This window comes from Scyliorhinus torazame, chromosome 18 (genome assembly GCF_047496885.1).
Source record: "Scyliorhinus torazame isolate Kashiwa2021f chromosome 18, sScyTor2.1, whole genome shotgun sequence".
NCBI lineage: Eukaryota > Metazoa > Chordata > Chondrichthyes > Carcharhiniformes > Scyliorhinidae > Scyliorhinus > Scyliorhinus torazame.
In genome coordinates this window covers 38,789,515-38,814,838 of record NC_092724.1, presented here as the reverse complement: position 1 = coordinate 38,814,838, position 25,324 = coordinate 38,789,515, and the positions used below count along the sequence as shown (strand labels likewise).

At 48.9% G+C, this 25,324-nt stretch overlaps 1 protein-coding gene across 4 annotated transcripts in view; it reads left to right on the top strand.

Moving 5' to 3' along the window:
• pnhd (pinhead) overlaps positions 1–25,324 on the top strand; it is a 70,857-nt gene that overhangs the window by 31,416 nt on the left and 14,117 nt on the right. For 2 of the 4 annotated variants that reach the window (XM_072482604.1, XM_072482607.1), the window contains exons 2-4: positions 2,726–2,866; positions 18,006–18,156; positions 23,335–23,424. Coding sequence is in view for 1 of the 4 variants with exons in the window: in XM_072482603.1 (XP_072338704.1) it covers positions 22,047–22,116; positions 23,335–23,424 (160 nt within the window). In the remaining 3 variants the exon portion in view is untranslated. Of the gene's footprint in view, positions 1–1,994; positions 2,144–2,725; positions 2,867–18,005; positions 18,157–21,973; positions 22,117–23,334; positions 23,425–25,324 lie in introns of those variants that run through there. The other 2 variants (XM_072482606.1, XM_072482603.1) reach the window with 2 other exon arrangements.

Below are 25,324 nucleotides of genomic sequence, written 5' to 3'. Positions count from 1 at the left end.
AATACTCCCATTTCCAGATTAAACATTACACTGATATTTCAGTACAATACTCTCTCTTCCAGATTAAACATTACACTGATATTTCAGTATAATACTCCCATTTCGACATTAAACATTACACCGAGGTTTCAGTGTAATGCACTGATTTCCGCATTAAACGTAACACTGATGTTTCAGTATAATACTCCAATTTCCAGATCAAACATGACACTGATGTTTCAGTATTACACTCCCACTTCTAGATTAAACATTACATTGATGTTTCAGTATAATACTCCCTCTTACAGATTAAACATTACACTGATGTTTCAGTATAATACTCCCTCTTCCAGATTAAACATTACATTGATGTTTCAGTATAATACTCCCTCTTACAGATTAAACATTACACTGATGTTTCAGTACAATACTCCCTGTTCCAGATTAAACATTACACTCATGTTTCAGCATAATACTCGCATTTCCAGATTAAACAATACACTGATGTTTCAGTACAATACTCCCATTTCCAGATTCAACATTACACTGATGTTTCAGTATAATACTCCCTCTTCCAGATTAAACATTACACTGATGTTTCAGTATAATACTCCCTCTTCCAGATTAAACATTACACTGATGTTTCAGTATAACACTCCCTCTTCCAGATTAAACATTACATTGATGTTTCAGTATAATACTCCCTCTTCCAGATTAAACATTACACTGATGTTTCAGTATAATACTCCCTCTTCCAGATTAAACATTACATTGATGTTTCAGTATAATACTCCCTCTTCCAGATTAAACATTACACTGATGTTTCAGTATAATACTCCCATTTCCAGATTAAACAATACACTGATATTTCAGTATAATACTCCCATTTCCAGATTAAACATTACACTGATGTTTCAGTATAACACTCCCTCTTCGAGATTAAACATTACACTGATGTTTCAGTATAACACTCCCTCTTCCAGATTAAACATTACACTGATGTTTCAGTATAATACTCCCATTTCCAGATTAAACATTACACTGATGTTTCAGTATAATACTCCCTCTTCCAGATTAAACATTACACTGATGTTTCAGTATAACACTCCCTCTTCCAGATTAAACATTACATTGATGTTTCAGTATAATACTCCCTCTTCCAGATTAAACATTACACTGATGTTTCAGTATAATACTCCCTCTTCCAGATTGAACATAACATTGATGTTTCAGTATAATACTCCCTCTAGCAGATTAAGCATTACACTGATATTTCAGTATGATACTCTCTCTTCCAGATTAAACATTGCACGGATGTTTCAGTATAATACTCCCATTTCCAGATTAAACATTACACTGATGTTTCAGTATAATACTCTCATTTCCACGTTAAACATTACACTGATGTTTTAGTATAATACTCCCTCTTCCAGATTAAACATTACACTGATGTTTCAGTATAATGCACTCTCTTCCCGATTAAACATTGTACTGATGTTTCAGTATAATACTCCCATTTCCAGATTAAACATTACACTGATGTTTCAGTATAATACTCCCATTTCCACGTTAAACATTACACTGATGTTTTAGTATAATACTCCCTCTTCCAGATTAAACATTACACTGATGTTTCAGTATAATACTCTCTCTTCCAGATTAAACATTACACTGATGTTTTAGTATAATACTCTCTCTTCCAGATTAAACATTACACTGATATTTCAGTATAATACTCTCTCTTCCAGATTAAACATTACACTGATGTTTCAGTATAATCCTCCCATTTCCAGATTCAACATTACACTGATGTTTCAGTATAATACTCCCATTTCCAGATTCAACATTACACTGATGTTTCAGTATAATACTCCCTCTTCCTGATTAAACATTACACTGATGTTTCAGTATAATACTCTCTCTTCCAGATTAAACATTACACTGATGCTACAGTAGAATACCCCCTCTTCCAGATTAAACATTTCACTGATGTTTCAGTATCATACTCTCTCTTCCAGATTCAACATTACACTGATGCTCTGTCTGTTCTCAAATGGAAGCAAAAGATCCCATGACATGATTTTAACGAAGAGCAGCGGGGTTCTCCCCAGTATCGTTGCCAATATTTATCAATTATGAGTTCACCCCTAAAACGGATGGTCTGGTAATTATTGCATTGTTGTTTGTTTGCTGTACGCAAATAGCTGCTGTGTTTCCGACACAATAACAGTGAATAAAATCAAAACCCGCATTCAAAGTATCATCTTCCGTCATTGACTTTGTCTGTATATGTGGTTGTGGAACCCACATCTTCACTCACCTGAGGAAGGAGCAGTGCTCCGAAAGCTAGTGATCCGAAACAAACCTGTTGGACTTTAACCTGATGTTGTTAGACTTCTTACTCTGTCCACCCCAGCCCAACCGGCACCTCGACATCATACAAACCAAAAGTACGTCATTGACTGTAAAGTGTTTTGAAGCACCCTCAGCTCATGAAGGAAGCTATAAAAGTTCAAATTTTACTTTTAATGGCGTCAGACCGCCAACCTTGACATAGTGAGTTTAAAACCCAACATAAATTTATGAAACCAAATTCAATAATCGTGGCAATTTGCGGCTGGTTAAAGATAAATATTGTACTTCTATTGTGTCTTTCAGCGCCTCAGGATGTCCCAAGGTATTTCACAGCCAATTATGTATTTTTGATGTTTAGTCACTTGTTGTAAACTTGTAAATCTATCTCCAGATCGGAGGGTGCCAGCAGGTGAAACAAAATTCCACAACCAAGAGTTATTGCAACACAACAGTACCTGACTATGCGGTTGAGACCCTGGAGATAGTGACGAAGACCAAAAACAAGCCCATTATTAAGCCTGGATTGAGAAAGGTCAGACAGGGCAAGATATTTTGCATGTGGAATAATGCTAAACGTAAATGCTCAGGTGTTATTGTTGCAAACTGATTAGTGCGGTTACACCTAAAACTAAGAAACTTGCTGTTTAGTGTAGAGAGCTTTTTGCTATCTTCTGATCATTTTATTCCTTCAGCAAAAATGTGCTGCAGGTGTTGTGTGTAGTTAACAGATTTTATGTTTAACAAGGGCAGGGCAAGAAATGCGGACCCAGATAAGCAATTGCTATCAATTCAAACTTGAGTTCAGGCGGGAGATGTGATGGATCTTCCTGTATAAATCTGTGACTCTGTGATCCATAAATATCTCTTGTAATTAAACTAAGTCTTTCTCAATTGGCTGGTTAAAATCTGTGAGTCATGTAGACCTCTGAATATGACCAGAGATTCCATAGGACTGGATTTTCAATCTGGGATCGGAAACCCAATGCCCAGAACATTTTGCCACCCCGATCCACTGACGCGAGTTGTGCTTAAAAAGAAAAGGGCTTAATTGAACCTGGGGCAAGTTTAGCACCCAATTAGCATTGCAGGCCCATAAGATGTAGGAGCAGAAGTAGGCCATTCGGCCCATCCAGTCTGCTCCGCCATTCAATTAAATCATGACTGATCTGATATAATTCTCAACTCCACTTTCCCGCCTTATCCTCATCACCCTTACTGAATAGAAATCTGTCTATCTTGAACATACTTAATGACCCAGCTTCTACAGCTCTCAACGGTAAAGAATTCCACAGATTCACTACCCTCTGAGAGAAGAAATTCCTCCTCATCTCTGTTTTAAATGGGTGACCCCTTACTCTGAGATTATGCCCTCTGGCCCTAGACTCTCCCACAAGGGGAAACATCCTCTCAGCTTCGACCCTGTCAAGCCCCCTGAAAATCCTATATACCTCAATAAGGTCGCCTCTCTGATAAACCCCAATGCACAGGCCCCAATCTATTCAACATCTCCTCATAAGAAAGTCCCTCCTTACCCAGGATCAATCCAGTGAACCGTCGCTGGACTTCCTTCAATGCCAATATGTCTTTCCTTCGATAAGGGGACCAAAACTGTTCACAGTATTTTAGGTGTGGTCTTCAAGTGCCCTGTATAGTTTTAGCCAGACTTAACTATTTTTATACTCCATTCCCTTTGAAACAAAGGTCAACATTCCATTTGCCTTCCCACTTACCTGCTGAATTTACATGTTAGCTTTTAGTGATTTGTGCGTGAGGACACCCAAATCCCTCTAGGCTGCAGTTTTCTGCCGTCTTTCTCCATTTAAATAATATTCAGCTCCTTTATTCTTCCTACCAAAGTGCATAAACTCACATGTTCCCACATTATATTTCATCTGCTAAGTTTTTGCCCACTCACTGAACCTGTCTATGTCCCTCTATAGACTATTTGAGTTATCCCCACCAGTAGCCTTCCCACCTGGCTTTGGGTCATCCGCAAACTTGGCAATTGTGCATTCACTTCCCTCGTCCAGGGAGTTACCTGGAGGTAGAACATAGTTACCATAGTGCATGATTTGACTTGCTGCTCACTGAAGAAATGGTGCGCAGTTCATAGAGGGCTAGTGTTATTAGGGGCAGGCATGGGAGGCCCCATGGTTTGCAGATGAGACGTTAACTGAGGTAGACTCTGAGAGATGAGGGATATTGTTCCTAACATTTGTCAGGGAATTCTGCCCAGAGACACCAAAAGGGCAAGGATGGAGCTGGTTTTGCATCTCAGTGGTAGAGATAGGCATCCATCGATGGTGGCAAATTTCAAAACTTTCTATTCTTGCCCTGGACCATCTGTTTCAAAATGGATGCATTCGCCTGCTCTCCAGAATAGGTTCCCCAGATGGCCGCCCCTCACTGTGACCCTTAGGCCTCCTCTTAACTGGAGGACGCACCGGCTGGTGCTCCTCATCTTCCTCCATGTAATGTCAGGCTAACCTGCTCCTTCAACTCACCCAACTGGGGCTTGTTCGTTCGTCAGGATTTTGCCTCCCAACCTCTGTTGCCCAATTGATGCCAAGAGCCACATGCCCCTCTCAGGAGCTCCATCACTCATCTTTCAGGTCTCTCGGCACCACTGGCTGGGAACTCTGCATCTCATAGAATCACCACAGTGCAGAAGGAAGCCATTCAGCCCATCGGGTCTGCACCGATCCTCCGAATAAAAGAGCACTCCACCCTGGCACACTCCCCCACTCACACCGCCCTGTCCCCATTACCCAACCTGCACATCACTGGATGCTGTGGGGCAATTTATCATGGTCAATCCACCTGACCCGCACATCCTTGGATTCTGGGAGGAAACTGGAGCACCCGGAGGAAACCCAGGCAGGCACGGGGAGAATGTGCAAATCCACACAGTCACACGAGGTTGGAAACAAACCTGGTCCCTGGCGCTGTGAGGCAGCAGTGCTAACCACTGTGTCATTATGTCACTGGCTGAGCAGCTGAGAATGATTCCCTGCTTTTTAAATATGTTGACCAGTGCATCCATTAGCTCTGATTGTCCCCCGGCTGTGCTTACGACAGCTGCAACACGGACATGTCCTAGAGAACCTGTGTTCCCCTCATTTTCTGATCCAAAATTTGGATTGCTCGTCTGAGGCTTATTAATGAGCTCATCAATAAGCTCAACAACTAGTTATTTGAAAATCGTGTTGCATTCTGGGCACGTTCCAGCGACGTCTTCGGGAACCCGGTTTTCAGTGGGCACCCACACCCGTGCTACCAACTGTCATCCCGACCACCAAACCCCTCCCCCCCCCCACCAAACCCCTACACCTGGGTTCCGTGTGCACCTGTGGAATCATTGCTGCTGCACAATCAGTCTCAGGAGGCTAGGAGAGAAAACTGGATCAGATCTGACCTCGGGCTAGCACAGAGTTACCAGGCCAAATGGTCTCCTGTGCTGAACACCTCCATGCTCCTATTTGTGGCCTTGCCTTTTGTACCCGCCTTAGGCAGACAGCCAATCTCTGGGGCAAAGACAGACAGGTTCAGTCTTTGTGTGTGGCACTGTGAATCCTTATCCGAAAAAATAAGAAAGAAGAATCAAGAATAGACCACCTGGCCCCCTCCCGTCTGCACTGCCATTCAATTCGATCATGGCTGATTTCAAATTCAACTCCAATTTCCCACTTGCTCCCCGTGTCAATGTCCGCTAGGCATGTGCAATGGCTGCGGTTGTGGCCTGGTGCCTGTCTGTCACTTCCATTGATACCTGCGGGTGTCCATTCGAGGCTCTCTGTGCCTTTAAAGGTCTCAGAGAGTGTCTCTTTGTCTTCCTCGTGCTGTGGGTGTTTTTGTTTGGACAGGTCAGATGCTGCACCAAAACGAAGTGCTCACCAACAACTATTGGGTGACAGAATGTGGGGCTGGTGCCCTCATGACTGTCGGACAAAAGGTGTTGAAGCGCCCTCTGCTGTTCTGAGGCAAAAACTGTCCTGGTCGACTGTGATGCCAATGCTGCCCTGCAGCTCCCTCTGCTGGTCTGGTATGGTGTGGTTCCTGAGTGGTGCAGCATTCTGCAGCTCGAGAAACCTTCATGGGGACAGGAGACAAATTCAAATATTGGGAACACAGGCAAGTGTTTTTTCTTTGTTCTGGGTCAAGGGAAATGGCCTCCTTGGGCTGTCCTCCCATCTTTACATTTCTGCTTTGTTCTATTCTTCATGGCTCATTGGAAGCAGGTTCAGTGAACCGGGCACAATAATCTATGCCGCCAGCAGTAAACTCCCAGCGAATCAGCTATCGATACCCAACCTCAAAGAGACGGGAAAATGGTCACCATGTAAAATGGGTGGTGGATTCTTCAGGAGCCCGTTTTTGACAAAAATCAATAACACCCCCAAAGCATCTCTGCAGTCACTGGAACTAATTAAGACAAGCTATTTATTCTTCCAATGTCACGGGATTATGAGTGCAGAAAGAGCACAGGTTCAAACTAATAAAAGGCAAAGCTGGTACTAACATCAGGAAATTCTATTTCATACGTACACTCTAACATGCCCAGCATTGAGGCACTAATCACTCAAAACCACCTCCGGTGAGCAGAACAGGTCGTTGGTATGCCTGATATCAGACTCCAAAAACAACTTGAGACACGGTCACAAGAGGGAGACTTCCAGGAGGACAGCGGAAAAGCTTCAGGGATGTCCTCAAAACATTGCTGAAGAGATCAAACACCCCCACTAACAAATGAGAGCCCCTGGCTTGTGACCAATCAAAATGGTTAAGGTTCATTGGGAAGACATCAGAAACATCGAGAGACTTTGTCAGGCACTCACATAGGCCCAGACATTGGTGAGGGCACACAAACCTCCAAGCACCTCATCTACCCAAACCTTCAAGCACCACTTGCGCCACATGTGGCAAAGAATGCAGGACATCCGCAGGGCCTATCAGCCATTTCGGAACCCACCGGACTGGAGTGGAAGCAAGTCATCCTGAATCCCGAGGGACTGCCGAAGAAGAAGATTGTTAAATGCACACCACCAGCCTACGCGAGCAAGGTTGGGGAACGCAATGGATGGAATTTTCTTGGTGTTGTTTGTGCTCTGCCACTCTAACTGCACCAAAGGTGCAGCAGGAGGTCCATTTATTCTGTGTGGAAGTTGCACATTCTCCCCATGTCTGCATGGGTTTCATCCCTGTGGTAAACCACTGTGTTGCATTGTGTTGTGTTGTACATGCCTGGGCTTGTCCCTGCTGGCTCCGCCTGTGGCCCCTCCCCTCGGGCTCATGTATAAAGGTGGCTGGTCTCCGTCTCTGATCCAGTTCGGGCTCAGAGGCCAGGAGGCTAGCTGTTTAGTGTATTAAAGCCTCAGTTACATTCACCACTCGTCGTGTGTTCATTGATGGCATATCAATTTAATACACTAAACATCTGATATGAATTCATCGCTTAAGCCTGATCGCCTGGAGCAGGACCCACAGGCAGCCGATGCCACTGCAACTTTCGAGCACTGGCTAAGCTGCATTCGAAGCGTACCTCGGATCCTTTCACCGACCTCCAAAAGAAGCAGATCCTCCACGCATGGGTGAGTCCACAAGTCTTTCTTCTCATCAAGGACGCCCCCTTGTATACGGAGGCGATAATCCTGCTGAACGGACACTATGCTAAGTCTGTGAACGAGGTGTACGCTAGGCACCTTCTTGCCACAAGCCGACAACACCCTGGGGAGTCACTAGCAGAATTCCTGCGTGCCTTGCGGGTACTCTGCCGGAACTGTGACTGCCAGGCGGTATCGGCTACCCAACACGCAGAGCTGTTGATCAGGGACGCTTATGTCGCGGGCATGAAATCGAGCTACATCCGCCAGCGATTGCTAGAAGGGGGTACACTCGGCCTTCCAGAGACAGTGCAGCTCTCAAACTCGCTGCAGGTGGCCTACCAGAACATGGAGGCCTACACCTCCGACCGCGGGGCACCCTCGTAGACCTTGCGGGCGCCGCCATCATCCGACCCGGGTGCGGCGCAAGCCTGTGCCACGCACCAGTCCGCCAACGCCAGAGGCCCCAAGTGCTACTTTTGCGGCCAGGGTAATCATACCAGACAACGCTGCCCTGCACGGAACGCGACTTTCAACGGGTGTGGGAGGAAGGGCCACTTTGCGAAAGCCTGCCAGGCCCGATCTCTCCCTAAAGCTTCTAGGCCCAGCAGCGCTGCATGCTGCTTGTTGGGGCCGCCCCCAGATGCCGCGCCACCCGCCATGCGCGACCCGTGGGCGAAATCTTCGATTTCGGCCGCCACGTGCGACCCATGGGGGCCGCCATCTTTGACACCATCATGGGACAACTCCGCAGCCTCCTGGGAGCCCTGTTCACCCGATCGTATGCTGGCCGCCACTACCTCCACCCGGCCTACCCATCACCTCGACCAGTCCCGGCCTCATCACCTCACAAAATCGACGATGACCGTCCGGATCAATGGGCACGAGACGGCCTGCCTTTCCGACTCTGGGAGCACAGACAGCTTTATACACCCAGATACGGTAAGGCGCTGCTCCCTCCCAATTTTACCCATGACCCAGAAAATCTCCCTGGCTTCCTGATCACATGCAGTAGCAATCCTGGGGTACTGTGCCGCGACCCTTACTGTACAAGGCGTAGATTACACTAACATCAAAATCTACGTCCTTCCCCATCTCTGCGCTGCCCTATTACTGGGGCTCGACTTCCAGTGCCACCTCCAAAGCCTTACTTTAAAGTTCGGCAGACCCCTGCTCCCCCTCACCGTCTGTAGCCTCGCGACCCTTAAGGTCGCCCCACCCTCGCTCTTCGCTAACCTCACCCCAGACTGTAAGCCCGTCGCTACTAGGAGCAGGCGATACAGTGCCCGGGACAGGGCCTTTATCAGGTCAGATGTCCAGCGATTCTACGAGAGGAGATCATTGAGGCTAGTACCAGCCACTGGAGAGCCCAAGTGGTGGTCATCAAGACTGGGGAGAAGCACCGGATTGTCATTGACTACAGTCAGACCATCAACCGGTATACACAGCTCGATGCGTACCCCCTCCCCCGCATATCTGACATGGTCAATCAGGTTGCGCAGTATCGGGTCTTCTCCACAGTTGACTTGAAGTCTGCGTACCACCAGCTCCCTATCTCCCCGGAGGACCGCCAATACGCTGCCTTCGAGGCAGATGGCCGCCTCTACCACTTCCTCAGGGTTCCCTTCAGCGTCACCAATGGGGTCTCGGTCCTCCAACGGGAAATGGACCGAATGGTTGACCAGTACGGGCTGCGGGCACGTTCCCATACTTAGATAATGTCACCATCTGCGGCCATGACCAGCAGGACCATGCCGAAAACCTCCGGCACTTCCTCCACACTGCCAAACTCCTGAACCTCACTTATAATAAGGAAAAATGCATTTCCGCACAACCCGCCTAGCCATCCTTGGCTACGTTGTGGAAAACGGAGTCCTAGGGCCCGACCCCGACCGGATGCTGGTACTCCCCCTTCCCCCACTGCCCCAAGGCCCTGAAGAGATGCCTGGGGCTCTTCACCTACTATGCCCAGTGGGTCCCCAATTATGCGGACAAGGCCCGTCCGCTTATTAAATCTACCATTTTTCCCCTGACGGCTGAGGCCCGCCTGACCTTCAACCGCATCAAGGCAGATATTGCCAAAGCCGTGATGCACGTTGTGAACGAGTCCATTCCGTTCCAGGTGGAGAGCGATGCGTCGGACTTTGCTCTGGCCGCTACCCTCAACCAGGCGGGCTGGCCCGTGGCTTTCTTCTCCCGTACCTTCCATGCCTCTGAAATTCGACACTCCTCCGTCGAAAAGGAAGCCCAGGCCATTGTGGAAGCTGTGTGACATTGGAGGCATTACCTGGCCGGCAGGCGATTCACTCTCCTCACTGACCAACGGTCGGTTGCCTTCATGTTCAATAACACACAGCGGGGCAAGATCAAGAATGACAAGATACTGAGGTGGAGGATCAAGCTCTCCACCTATAATTACGATATCTTGTATCGGCCTGGGAAGCGCAATGAGCCCCCAGATACCCTATCCCGCGGTACATGTGCCAGCGCACAAGTTGACCGACTCTGGGCCCTCCACAACGACCTCTGCCACCCGGGGGTCACCCGTTTTTTTCACTTTATCAAGGCTCACAACCTGCCTTACTCCATCGAGGAGGTCAGGACCATGACCAGGGACTGCCAGATCTGCGCAGAGTGCAAACCGCACTTCTATCGGCCAGACAGAGCGCACCTGATAAAGGCCTCTCGCCCCTTTGAACGCCTCTGCATCGATTTCAAAGGGCCCCTCCCCTCCACTGACCATAACGTGTACTTCCTCAACATCATTGATGAGTACTCACGTTTCCCTTTCTCCATCCCATGCCCGGACATGACCTCTGCCACCGTCATCAAGGCCCTGCACAGTCTTTTCACCTTGTTCGGGTTCCCCACCTACATCCATAGCGATCGGGGTTCCTCCTTCATGAGCGACGAGTTGCGTCAGTTCTTGCTCAGCAAGGGCATCGCCTCCAGCAGGACAACCAGCTACAACCCCCAGGGCAACAGACAGGTGGAGAGGGAGAACGGAATGGTCTGGAAGGCCGTCCTCCTGGCCCTACGGTCTAGAAGTCTCCCGCTGGCAGGAGGTCCTCTCCGATGCGCTCCACTCCATCCGGTCGCTCCTGTGTACGGCCACCAACGAGACTCCTCACGAGCGTATGTTTGCCTTCCGCAGGAAGTCCACTTCCGGGGTCTTGCTCCCGTCCTGGCTGACAGTCCCAGGGCCCGTCCTCCTCCGGAAGCATGTGAGGAGTCATAAATCAGATCCCCTCGTCGAGACGGGCCTGCTCCTCCATGCCAACCCACAATATGCCTACGTGGCACATCATGATGGGCGGCAGGACACAGTCTCCCTCCGGGATTTGGCACCTGTAGGTTCCCCAGCGACAATCACCACCACTACCGACCCTACACCGTCTTCCCCCACCTCTACCCACCTACCTCAAGAACTGGCACCCACAGGTCCACCGGCGACCATCACCACCACACCACCACCTCCGCCCATACACCGCACCCCCCCCCCCCCTCCACCAACAACTGGGTGAAGAAGAGGACAACACGCTCCCGGACGTGCAGGTCTCGACACCGGTGCCCACACCACAGCCGGGATTGAGGCGATCACGGCGGAAGGTCAAGGCTCCCGACAGACTTGATCTTTAAGCACCCTTCACCCCCGCTGGACTCCTTTTTTTAACAGGGGGCGAATGTGGTAAACCACTGTATTGTACTGTTGTATTGTTACATGCCTGGGCTTGTCCCTGCTGGCTCCGCCTGTGGCTCCTCCCCTCGGGCTCATGTATAAAGGTGACTGGTCTCCGCCTCTGATCCAGTTCGGAATCAGAGGCCAGGAGGCTTTCTGTTTAGTACATTAAAGCCTCAGTTATGTCCACCACTCGTCGTGTGTTCATTGGTGGCATATCAACCCCCACAACCCAAAGATGTACAGATTAGGTGGATTGGCCACACTAAAATTGCCCCTTAATTGGAAAATAAATAATTGGGTACTCTCATTTTTTTTTCAAAAGGTCCATTTACCATCTGAATCCAGCAACCTTGCGGTTGTGGAGCAGGAGCAGCTCTGAGGAAATGTTCATTAATGTGTGATGACATTGTAAAGCTGAGCGGCAGTTGCAGTGTTAAGAAACACTTCTGTGAGGCAATGGGAGAACCGTCCAAGTGCCAACATGGGTCCAGCAGAGATTTCTGTGGGCAGGAGAAGTGAGAGGGGATTTCTGTCTTTCTTATGCCTGGGGACAACTAGGTGCAGTGAAGAGGAAATGATTCCTTCAATTTTATTTTTTAAATTTGTTTTATTAAAGGAAAATTTAGCATGGCCAATCCACCTACCCTGCACATCTTTGGGTTGTGGGGGCAAAACCTACGCAGACACGGGGAAAATGTGCAAACTCCACACAGACAGTGACCTGGGGCCGGGACCAAACCCGGGTCCTCGGTGCCGTGAGGCAGCAGTGCTAACCACTGAAGAGGAAATGACGGCTGAAACCTACTACATCAAATACTCTGTATGTCGCAATGCTGAGCTAAGATGTTCTTTGCCAAAAACGCACATGGACCTGTACACAGGGTGGACACAAGACCAACATGAACACTGAAATGAGGCAGGAAGGTACAATTTCAACGCTGTCTCCTTTTGCAAAAACCAGCAACTTGGTCACGCAATCCCAACACCCCCCCATGTTTTCCAGTGGCGGAGGCAGCTCGCCATTGGCCACTGATGGGATCTTCCAGTGCCACCAATGTCTACGCCATTTTGCATCACTCGCCAGTCCCGCCATCAGGGAACCCACCGCCGGGAGGGCGGCCTTGGCAGAACCAGAGGATCCCAGCGGTGGGAAGTGTCATAATATACACCAGTATATCATGGTGCAGACACACACTGATGGACACACAGTGGAACCAATCAACACACACAACACCGCAGCCAATCACCAGTGAGAGCACACGCACTATAAAGACAGGGGGCATCAGAGTTCCCGCTCATTCGAGTTGCAGCTAGCTAGGAGCACAGAGCTCACAGCCTGCAGCACAGACATTCACCGTGTGCTGAGTGCATCAACTGGTTAGGACAAGGCAAAGGTCTTTAGTTAAAGCTAGTATCGTATTAACCCACAGTGAGAGTATGTTAAACAGTTAATGACTCAATAAAATAGTGTTGCACTATTTCAAGTGTTGGTGATCTGTATGTGTTCCAAGGATCCAGAGTGCCCAACATGATACCAGAAGTTGTGGGATTTTAGCACTTCTTAGACCTACCTGCAAGTGATCTGCCTTCCGCCAGCATTCCGTCATCCTGCAACATGGACATCAGCCCTCCGCCGCCGCTCCGCATCGCCGGCAACCTAGGGGCCAACTGGAAGATATTCAAACAGTGCTTCCAGCTCTACCTGGAAGCCACAGACCGGGAGGATGCCTCGGACACCAGGAAGATCGCTCTCTTCCTGTCCACGGCCGGGGACCATGCCATCCACATTTTCAATTCTCTCACCTTTGCGGATGATGAAGATAAAACAAAGTTCAAGACGGTCCTCCTCAAGCTTGACACTCACTGCAGCGTAGAGGTGAATGAAAGTTTTGACGCTACGTGTTCCAACAGTGTTTGCAGGGTAAGGATGAACCTTTCCAATCCTTTCTCACTCACCTCCGCATCCTTGCACAGTCTCGCAGCTACGGGCCCACCTCCGACTCCATGAAACGCGACCAGATCGTTTTCGGTGTTCAGTCGGACCCCCTACGACAGCAGCTCCTCAAAGTAAAGCAGGTCACCCTAGCGACCGCCATTGAGACCTGTGTCCTACACGAAAACGCCACGAGTCGGTATTCCCACATCCAAGCGGCTGAAACGGCGCGGCAAGGTCCCCACGAGGCAGAACGGGTCCAAGCAATTGAGCAAGTCCAGGGCCTCAGCCTGGATGAGGGCGGCCATTTCGCCCACTTTTCGTGGACTCCTGCGCTTGTGCGCACCAAACGAGGGGATGGCGATGTCGAAGAATGTAATGCGCAGGCGCGCACCACGCATAACCGCACCGCGCATGCGCGGTGGCGCAGCGAACGTGCTGACGCTACGACGTGTGGCAACTGTGGCTCCACCCATTTAAGACGGCAATGCCCTGCCAAATCTCGACAATGCCTACGATGTGGCAAACTTGGCCACTATGCTGCCTGCTGTCGAGCAGCTCAGCCTGCCAATTCATATCGCTCCAGCCAGCCTCGCAGGAATGTCCGGGCAATTCAACCCATGGTCACCGAGTCCGATGCAGACCTCCCACACAGCAGTGACACCGAGGACCCGAAGGCGCCTTTTCGAGTCGGTATTGTGACAAAAAACAGGGTGACCCCGAAGCAAAGACACCAGCCGCTGTCGGTATAGAGCATCGATCAAGACGATGAGTGGTGTGCCACCCTGACGGTCAACGGGTCCCAAATACGATTCCGCCTGGACACTAGTGCCTCCGCCAATCTCATTGCGCGGTCTGACTTCCAATGCCTTTGTGTCAAACCAGCCATTTTTCCATCAGCCTGCCAGCTATTGGACTACAATGGCAATGCCATTGATGACAGCGGCACGTGCCAACTTAAAGTGACGCACAGGTCACGCAAAGCCATCCTTCCTTTTGAAATCGTGGGCTCCTCGAAAGCCTCCCTGCTTGGCGCGCAGGCATGCAAGCTGTTGAACCTAGTTCAGAGAGTTCACTCTCTCTCTCCTGATGACACGTCTGCCTATCAGGACACCAACTTCAGGGCACAACTCGATGCCATTATCAACCAGTACCTCAACGTCTTCGAAGGCATGGGCACGCTCCCATATACCTACAAGATCTTATTGAAACAGAATGCCACGCCTGTGGTGCGCGCACCTCGCAGGGTCCCAGCACCCCTTAAGGACCGCCTCAAGCAGCAGCTGCAGGACCTCCAGGACCAAGGAGTGATTTCCAGAGTCACGGAACCAACCGACTGGGTCAGTTCCATGGTATGTGTAAAAAAGCCTTCCGGCGAATTGAGAATTTGCATTGATCCCAAAGATCTAAATCGCAATATCATGAGGGAGCTCTATCCAATTCCCAAGCGCGAAGAGATCACATGCGAGATGTCTCGTGCAAGCTCTTCACCAAACTCAACGCCTCAAAAGGATTCTGGCAAATCCAGCTCGACAAATCCAGCAGGAAACTGTGTACATTTAACACCCCCTTTGGCAAATATTGTTACAACAGGATGCCGTTTGGGATCATATCTGCTTCAGAGGAGTTCCATAGGATTATTGAACAAATGATGGAAGTCATTGAAGGTGTTCGCGTCTATGTCGATGACATAATCATTTGGTCCACCACCCCGCAGGAGCATGTCAGTCGCCTCCAGCGCGTATTCAAATGTATACATGAGCATGGCCTCCGCCTCAACAGGGCCAAATGCTCTTTTGGTCAGACGGAACTCAAGTTCCTCGGGGACCACATCTCCCAGTTGGGTGTGTGGCCGGATGCGGACAAGGTAGCTGCCATCACAGCCATGAAAACGCCAGTGGACAAGAAGGCGGTTCTCCGATTTCTGGGCATGGTCAACTTTTTAGGGAAGTTCATCCCTAACCTCGCCTCTCATACCACGGCTCTCAGGAACCTGGTCAGGAAGACGACAGACTTCCAATGGCTCCCTGCCCACGAGCGCAAATGGAGAGAACTCAAAACCAAACTCACCACCGCCCCGGTCTTAGCTTTCTTTGATCCAGCAAAAGAGACCAAAATTTCGACCGATGCCAGCCAATCCCGCATTGGGGCAGTGCTCCTTCAACGCGATGAGGCCTCATCATGGGCCCCCGTTGCATATGCGTCACACGCCATGACCCCCACGGAGCAGCGCTGCGCACAGATAGAAAAGGAGTGCCTGGGCCTTCTGACCGGTGTGGTTAAGTTTCACGATTATGTGTACGGACTTCCTCAATTCACCGTCGAGACCGACCATCGCCCGCTGGTCAATATAATACAGAAAGACTTGAACGACGTGACGCCTCGCCTCCAGCGTATTCTTCTCAAGCTCCGGCGATATGACTTCCAGCTGGTATACACCCCAGGCAAAGACCTCATAATTGCTGACGCTGTCTCCAGGGCAGTCAACACTCCATGTGACCCAGCGGGATTCGTCTGCCAGGTTGACGCCTATGTGGCCTTCGTGGTCTCCAATCTACCTGCCACAGATGAACGCCTCGTCGAAGTTCGCCGCAAGACGGTGGCTGACCCCTTGCTGCAGCGTGTCATGCGCCACCTAACAGACGGGTGGCTCAAGGGCCAATGCCCTCAGTTCTATAATGTCAGAGATGATCTGGCGATAGTAGACGGGGTTCTTCTGAAACTGGACCGCATTGTCATCCCGCATCGTGCGCCAGCTTGTCCTGGAACAGCTACACGAGGGTCATCTTGGCGTGGAAAAGTGCCACTGACAGGCCCGAGAGGCAGTGTACTGGCCCGGCATTAATGAAGACATAGCCAACACAGTGCTCAACTGCCCCACTTGTCAGCGCTTCCAGCCGGCCCAACCACGTGAGACCCTGCAGCCCCATGAGTTGGTCACGTCACCATGGACCAAGGTGGGCATTGACCTGTTCCACGCGCTGGGTAGAGACTATGTCCTGATCGTGGACTACTTTTCTAATTACCCAGAGGTGATACGGTTGCATGATATCACATCGTCTGCAGTCATCCATGTATGTAAAGAAACCTTTGCTCGACACGGCATCCCGCTCACGGTTATGTCGGACAATGGCCCCTGCTTCGCAAGCCAGCAATTGTACAACTTTGCCAGGCGGTACAATTTTGCCCATGTGACATCCAGTCCCCTGTACCCCCAATCCAACGGCAAAGCGGAGAAGGGAGTCCACACAGTCAAACGGCTCCTCTGCAAGGCTGCCGATGCTGGGTCCGATCTCTACCTTGCCTTGCTGGCCTATCGTTCCGCCCCACTGTCCACTGGCCTGTCGCCAGCCCAGTTGCTCATGGGTCGTACCCTGAGGACGACGGTGCCGTCCATTCATGTCCCAGACCTCGACCACGTTCCGGTCCTTTGCCGGAAGCAGCTGTCTCGTGCACAGCACAAGGCGACTCATGACTCCCATGCAGCTGATCTCCCTGCTCTGGCTCCAGATGACAATGTCCGCATCCATCTTCCGGATAGTGGCTGGTCTGCAACTGCTGTTGTCCTTCAGCTGGTGGCCTCCCGCTCGTTCCTGGTTCGGCTACCGAGTGGCTCTATTCTGCACCGCAATCGATGCGCCCTTCGTCTCGTTCCACGCTCGCTACATGATCCTCCACTGTCGCCTCGCCCTCCTGCTGACACTGCATCGGACTATGCAGAGATCCCTGTCACTCTGCATCCTCCTCACTCTGACGCAGTCCAGCCCGCTCCTCTGCCGGCGGCTCCCGACCCACCCTTGAGGCGGTGAACCAGAATTCTTCGCCCACCTCAGAGACTTAATTTGTGAACTTTGTGGACTTATAGACTTTCTGAATTGTTCTGTTCTTCCGTTTGATCGTTTACATGGTTTGTATATAGTGTTCATCTCGTTATTCTTGTTGCAAACTGTTTTTCTGCACCAGGCACCTTCCCATGTAAATAGCTTAGTTCTCATGTACATAGTCCTGTAAATACGTCTTTCGCACGCACGTAGTCAGGGACATTCTCACCATACACTATTTATTGCCACACATGTACATTCTTTTATAAAAGGGGGATGTCATAATATACACCAGTATATCATGGTGCAGACACACACTGAAGGACACAAAGTGGGACCAATCAACACACACAACACCGCAGCCAATCACTAGTTAGAGCACACGCACTATAAAGACAGGGGGCATCAGAGTTCCCGCTCATTCGAGCTGCAGTTAGCTAGTAGGACAGAGCTCACAGCCTGCAGCACAGACATTCTCCATGTGCTGAGTGCATCGACTGGTTAGGACAAGGCAAAGGTCTTTAGTTAAAGCTAGTATCGTGTTAACCCACAGTGAGAGTATGTTAAACAGTTAATGATTCAATAAAATAGTGTTGCACTATTTCAAGTGTTGGTGACCTGTATGTGTTCCATAGATCCAGAGTGCCCAACACAACAGGAAAGGCCACCCCTAGATTGGTACTACAGGGTTGCACTGAAAGAGTGCTGCACTATCAGAGGTGCTGACTGTTGCATGAGATGTCAAACCAGGAAAGATCTCACAGCCACAGCTTTGATGAAGTGCAGGTAAGTTCTCTCTGTTATCCTTCAAGCAGCATCAGTGAAACAGATTATTACCACATTGCTGATTATGGGACCTTGTGTACAAAGTGGTTCCCCTGTTTCTTAAATTAGAATGTTTTTACATGATATATCATTGGGTGTAAAGTATTTTGGGATATCCTGCAGTTGTGAGAGCTGCTATAGAAATGCAAGTATTTTCTATGCACCTCTTTTAACACACTTCTGCACACAAAGAACAGGGACATCTGCTTCATATGGTTGTGCTTATAAGTCAGTGTCACTTTTGCACAAATTTTATAAAATTAAATGAATGTCTAAATGGCACATATTTAAATATTGCTGCACTATGACTGGCAACAAACACTTCCAGCTCCAAATAAAAGCCTGACTGGAACCTAAGCTAGAGCACAAAATGGCTAGAGATTGGGTATATTTCCAAGTAGTCAGCATCGTTCATCTATTGTCAACGTAACCAAGGTCTACTCTTGCGCTTCAAGAATGGACGGGGCCATAGTTCAAATAAGGGACGGACGGGGGTGAAGGAATAGTTAGAATTTTTCGCTAAGGTAAAGGTGAGGGGAGAGGCTGAATAAACTTGGTTTGTTCTCATTGGAACGAAGAAGGTTGAGGGCGACCTGATAGGGGTCTACAAAATTATGAGGGGCATAGACAGAGTGGATAGTCAGAGACATTTTCCCAGGGTGGAGGGGTCAATTACTAGGGGGCATAGGTTTGAGGTGCGAGAGGCAAGGTTTAGAGGAGATGTACGAGGCAAGTGTTTTACACAGAGGGTAGTGGGTGCTTGGAACTCGCTTGGAACTGGAGGAGGTGGTGGAAGCAGGGACGATAGTGATACTTAAGGGGCATCTTGACAAATACATGAACAGGATGGGAATAGAGGGATACGGACCCCAGAAGTGTAGAAGATTTTAGTTTAGACGGGCAGCATGGTCGCCGCAGGCATGGAGGGCCGAAGGGCCTGTTCCTGTGTTGTACTTTTCTTTGTTCTTTGTTGTAAGGCAAAGTCGCCATAGTCCCAGGTGACCATAGCCTGTTTTGCTCTTTGAGGGTGTAGCCAGTTAAACTGGCTAACTCCCGATTTAGAATGGCTAACCCCGATTTAAAAAGGCTGATGGGAAAATCAGCCAACAGGACTAAAACAAGCAGCTGCAGGTAAAACTGTGTATTCGCCTCTGGGGAGGCCAGACAAGATCAATACCTGCAGCCATCAGCATAACAAAACACCAGCCACCTGAATACTAATTAGCAATCCCCGGGAACAATGTGCAACAAATTAGACACACAAAGCTAACCCAGACTTTCCGGCGCCAACAGGAGCCTACAAAAAGAGAGGTGAACGACCACCCCAAAACCGCCCCATCGATCAAGGAATTGCTCCAGCATTGGAGAATGTCGAACCAAGTGATTGGGACGAAGTCCAATCACTTGGAACCAGGTACAGGGTCTGCCCCGAAAGGCAGGAAGCCCCTGGGGACTATAAGAATAGAGTCCAAGTTCAAATCGGCCCTTCCGCACCCTCCGACACCCTTCTGCAACCCTTCTGCAACCCCTTCTGCCTCCTGCACCCTTCTGCTGCTACCCCTCTGCATCCTCCTGCACCCTTCTGCTTCTTCTTCTGACCGGGTCACTCAGCAACGCAGACCAACCCTTGACAGTGACCGATCCAGCCATCGCGAAACATCCCGTAAGTCTTATTTCAACGCTCGCTTCGAGATAGGCGCTCCTAGCTACCAATCTGTACCAACTTCGAATCCCGCAGGCTCAGAACCCGAACGAAAGGCCATTTGTTTCCCTGACCTGGTGGGCCAGTTCCAAGTTAATTATTGGTCTGTTAGTTGTAGGAAGTAGCTTAGACGTAGAATTTATGCATGAGTAGTGATTACTGTGTATAATAAATGTGCTTTGATTTAACTCTTACTAAGCGGTGTATTGGATTATTGATGATTACTCGGACTTGAACCACGTGGCGGTATCAGAAAGATACCTGGCGACTCAAGAGCAAAGGTGATAGAACAGAGCAATTAAACTAAATAGCAACAACAAGGGGAAGAGCTGACTAATGGTGATTTAACCTGAGGATCACCACACCTCAGGCGAGGGGCAAGGTTGAGAAGGTGGGATCTTCATGAATAACCTGGGCCGGCACGGGAATTGAACCTGCGCTGCTGGCCTCATTCTGCACCACAAACCAGCTGTCTAGCTAACTGAGTTGATCGGCCCCCAAATTATACACTGGGGGCCTCATAAACGACCATTAATGCAAAGGAACCAATGCCTGCTTTTGGCATGGGCAATAGACACCCATTTTCTGCCCATTACCAAAAAGGCAAATGGTGCACCTCTGTCTCATTGTGAGTGTATACTTCTTACCCGCCATACAGGAGGCTTACGAGCTGGTGTTTGAAAAGCATGTGCTGTTCAGCTGAATTTCTAGGCCTAAGACTTGATCCCTCATGACAGGAGTCTGAGGAGAGATTTGGATTTTTCAGTGTCAGAGGGAAGCATCTCAAGCAGTTTTTATAGAGGTGGATCATATTGTCAGAGGAACGGAATAAATAAACCCAGAATGTCGCACGAGATTACCTTTGGAGTAGAACAAGGGGACACAGGTTATTTTAGGATTTTAAAAGGTCATTTTAGGATTTACATCAGAAAATTCTCCTTCACACAAATAAGTTTCTAACTGGACAAAAAAACCCCAAAGTGTTCTGAAGAGATAATTAGATGATGCAGAATAAAAATTGGATGGGTGAATTAAGGTGGGCCGATTAGCTATTTTCCTCAGAGCGGGAATGCAGGTTCACACTGCGCATGTATCATAGATTATCATAGAATTTACAGTGCAGAAGGAGGCCATTCGGCCCATCGAGTCTGCACCGGCTCTTGGAAAGAGCACCCTACCCAAGGTCAACACCTCCACCCTATCCCCATAACCCAGTAACCGCACCCAACACTAAGGGCAATTTTGGACACTAAGGGCAATTTATCATCGTCAATCCACCTAACCTGCACATCTTTGGACTGTGGGAGGAAACCGGAGCACCCGGAGGAAACCCACGCACACACGGGGAGGATGTGCAGACTCCGCACAGACAGTGACCCAAGCCGGAATCGAACCTGGGACCCTGGATCTGTGAAGCAATTGTGCTATCCACAATGCTACCGTGCTGCCCATTGTATCTCAATGTCTTGGGCTGTTTGAGGGGTATACGCGAGATGAGTTAAATTATCCTGTGATCTGTGGCTTATTTTGGAGGCTCCTTAACATTGTAAGGGCCTTCTGTGGGTCAGGCACAATCTCACTGTGGCTTAGGTTATTTAAATCCTTTTGGGAGGGCAATTCGGGTTAATCAGAAGCACCATCACAATGCCTGCTGATTTGGAGAGGAATCTCCAGATAGAGCCATGCATACTGGATCTGGATTGCCGCAGACTCTCTGATAAGAGTGAGTGTTTGATTTTTCTCAGTGTCCCTGTCCCCCTGCTGTGTTTGTCACGTCCTCCCTCTCACCCCCTAGTCTAATCTCTGCCAAGCCGCCAGAGGAATTCTTTCAAGTTTCCCAGTTTCAAAGTGGCCACTGCAGATTTGTGACTTAATTAAAGCGCGTTGAAACAACAATCGCAGCCAATACCATTCATAAGCATGATACCCAGTTCTACCAGCCACAGGGCTAAGCAGACCCATACTTACACCTATTTGCAGAGAGTCGCTTTGAAGTGCTTGTCTGGAATGTGCTGTTTCGACACCGTTTGGTGCCTTATGAAGGATGAAGTCAGCAAGTGTACACATCCCGCCTTCTGTGCCCCGAACATAAATAGCCTTTGCAAACCTAACCAGCCAGTGCCAAGACCGAGAGGTTCCCAGTAGGAAGATGGCTGGAGTGGCTGAGAAAGCCCTGTGTCTGCTTGCTGCCCTCGCCCTCCTCTCCAGCGGTTTGACAGGTACTTACATTATAACAGCTTCCAGCTTGACTTTACCGAAAAAGTTTGGGGTTAAAAGGAAAAATAGATCAATTTAAAAAAGAAAGACACAGAAATGAACTGGCAATGGATGGTGTGGCAGGATGTAGGTCAGTTGAACCTGACACATGTTACCTGGCAACTAACAGTACCGATTGGTGCTTAGTGTTACAGTAAACAACAACCTATATTTATATAGCACCTTTTAATGGAATAAAATGTCCCAAAGCACTTCACAGGAGTATTATAAAGCAGAATTTGTCGCCGAGACACATAAGGAAATATTAGGTCAGATGACCAAAAGCGTGGTCAGAGAGAGAGGTTTTATGGGGTGGCGTAAAGAAGGACAGTGTAGTTGAAAGGTGGAGAGTGGGCGGGAATTCTAGAGCTTAAGGACTAGACAACTGAAGGTGCAGCCATCGATGGGGCAGTGTTTAAAGTCAGGGATACTCAAGAGTCAGGATTAGATGAGGGCTGAGATTCTTGGAGGGTCGTGAGGAGGTCGCAGAGAGAGGGAAGGACAAGACGATGGAGGAATTTTCAGACGGGGATGAGAAATTTAAAGTCAAGACGCACGCTAGTGCAGGTCGGCGGGAAAAGGAGTAAAAGGGTGAACTGGACTAGGTGTGAGTCAGATGAGTTGGATGAGCTCAGGTTTACAGTGGGTACAATGTGGGAGACCAGCCAGGAGTGCGTTGGAATAATCAAATCTGGAGCGAGCAAAGGCATGAATGAGCGTTTCAGCAGGAAATGAGCTGAGGAAGGGATGAAATTGGAGGATGCTGTTGAGGTGGAAATAGATGATCTTAATGAATGCATGAATATGCAGTCATTAGTTAATCGCGGAGTCAAATCTAATATCAAGAGCACAAAATGGTCTGGTTTAGCCTCAGAAAGTTGGCAGGGAGGGGGAGGGGCTTGGTAGCTACCGAACAGAGTTTTAAGCAGGGTCCAGAAACAGTGGCGGTGAGTTCCAGCTGCGTGTCCCTCGCGTATATGTGAAAGCCAACATTGTACTTTCGCTGGTGAGAAATGTAATTGAGAAACAGAACAGGCCTTAGATGAAGTTTATTGCCTTATTAGAATATAAAAGACGTTTCTTCATTTAAACATCTTGCAAGTTCAAAAGCTTAACACTGCTTCAGTTTTTTTCATATTTGTAACGCTAATTATTTTATGATTAATATGCCTACTGTCCAGGTGCTGGAATTCTGACTGGTCCCAGGAACATTGTGCTCAAAGGGAAGCAGTGCTGCCGGAGACAGCCTCATTATATCTTCATCGGGAAAGGTTAGAGACAATCACAGGGACCTTCCAGTCAATCTCATTCCCACTTCCTCTTTACAGCTCTTTCTACATACAGTGTACACTGACTCTGCTCAATCGCTCCATCCCACGTTTCCAGATTACCTCTGTCTATAGCTTTCAAAGCTAAATCTATTTGCAAATTGAGCATGGCTATGAAACAATATTTACTTTCACCGATGATAAACATACAATATAAATCTGGAGTCAGGTCTCAATCTGATCCGAGAATGAGACTGGCTGGAGGGGAACATCATGGACTGTAAAATCATAAGCCGTAGGAGCAGTGGGCCATTTGGCCCATCAAGTCTGCTCCACCATTCAATGCGATTGTGACTGATTTGATATGATAATCTTCAACTCCACTTTTTCGCCTTATCCCATAACCCTTGGTTCCCTCACCGATTAAAAATCTATCTACCTCAGCCTTGAACATACTTAATGATCCAGCCTCTACAACCCTTTGTGGCAAAGAATTCCACAGATTGACTACCCATAGAGAAAAAATTCCTCCTCATCTTTGTCATAAATGGATGACCCCTTACTCTGAGATTATGCCCTCTGGTCCTAGATTCTCCCACAAGCAGAAACAACCTTGTAAATCCGGCAAAATCTCAAACCAGGGGCGAAATTCTCCGGTATCGGCGCGATGTCCGCCGACTGGCGCCCAAAATGGTGCAAATCAGTCGGGCATCGTGCTGCCCCAATGGTGCGGAATGCTCCGAATCTTGGGGGGCCGAGCCCTAACCTTGAGGGGCTAAGCCGGCGGCAGACGAATTTCCGCCCCGCCAGCTGGCGGAAAAGGCCTTTGGTGCCCCGCCAGCTGACGCGGAAATGACATCTCCGGGCAGCGCATATGCGGGAGCATCAGCGGCGGCTGATGGCATTCCCGCGCATGTGCAGTGGAGGGAGTCTCTTCCGCCTCCGCCATGGTGGAGGCCGTGGCGAAGGCGGAAGGGAAAGAGTGCCCCCACGGCACAGGCCCGCCCGTGGATCGGTGGGCCCCGATCGCGGGCCAGGCCACCCCAGGAACCCGGAGCCCGCCCGTGCCGCCTTGTCCCGCCGGTAAGGTAGGTGGTTTAATTTACGCCGGCGGGATAGGCATTTTAGCGGCGGGACTTCGGTCCATACGGGCCGGAGAATCGCGGGGGGGGGGCCTGCCAACCGGTGCGGCACGATTCCCGCCCCCGCCGAATATCCGGTGGTGGAGAATTCGGCAACCGGCGGGGGCGGGATTCACGCCAGTCCCCGGCGATTCTCCGACCCGGCGGGGGGTCGCCGAGAATCTCGCCCCTGATCTATAGAATGTTCACCTTCCTTCCTGACACCCTAGAAATCTTTGTTAACCCACTTTAAACTCAAATTAACCGTCAGAAAGTTAGGAAACTTCCCCTTAAAATTTAAATATTTAATTGTTAAGGTGACAGCCCTTCTCCATCCTGTATCCGGGCAATGGAAAGCTCCCTTCTAGGCATAGACAGCAATGAACTGCAGATGTTGGAAACCAGATTGTCTGAAACCAGAAGATCAAATGCAGAATAAATGGAATATTAAGTAGTATGCCAGAAATGATTTACTTTCCTTTTAACTTGACAGCCACTTAATGGTAATGTTTGAACAAGCAGAACATACAAAAGTTTCTCATGAAGCAAAATCTGACAGGAATATTTTTTTAAATCGAGGATTGCAATCATCAGATTTTCAGATATAACTCAAAGTATACAAGAGACAGCAGGTCAGGCAGATTCTTTGGGGAGAACAAGGATTTCAACATTTGAAGGGTGGTCTGGATCAGGGCAGTGCAGGAAGGGTGCAGTCGAGGATTCCAAACGGTCACTACATGTCTCAGACCCATTACTGCAGTATAAATCTTTTTTTTAAATAT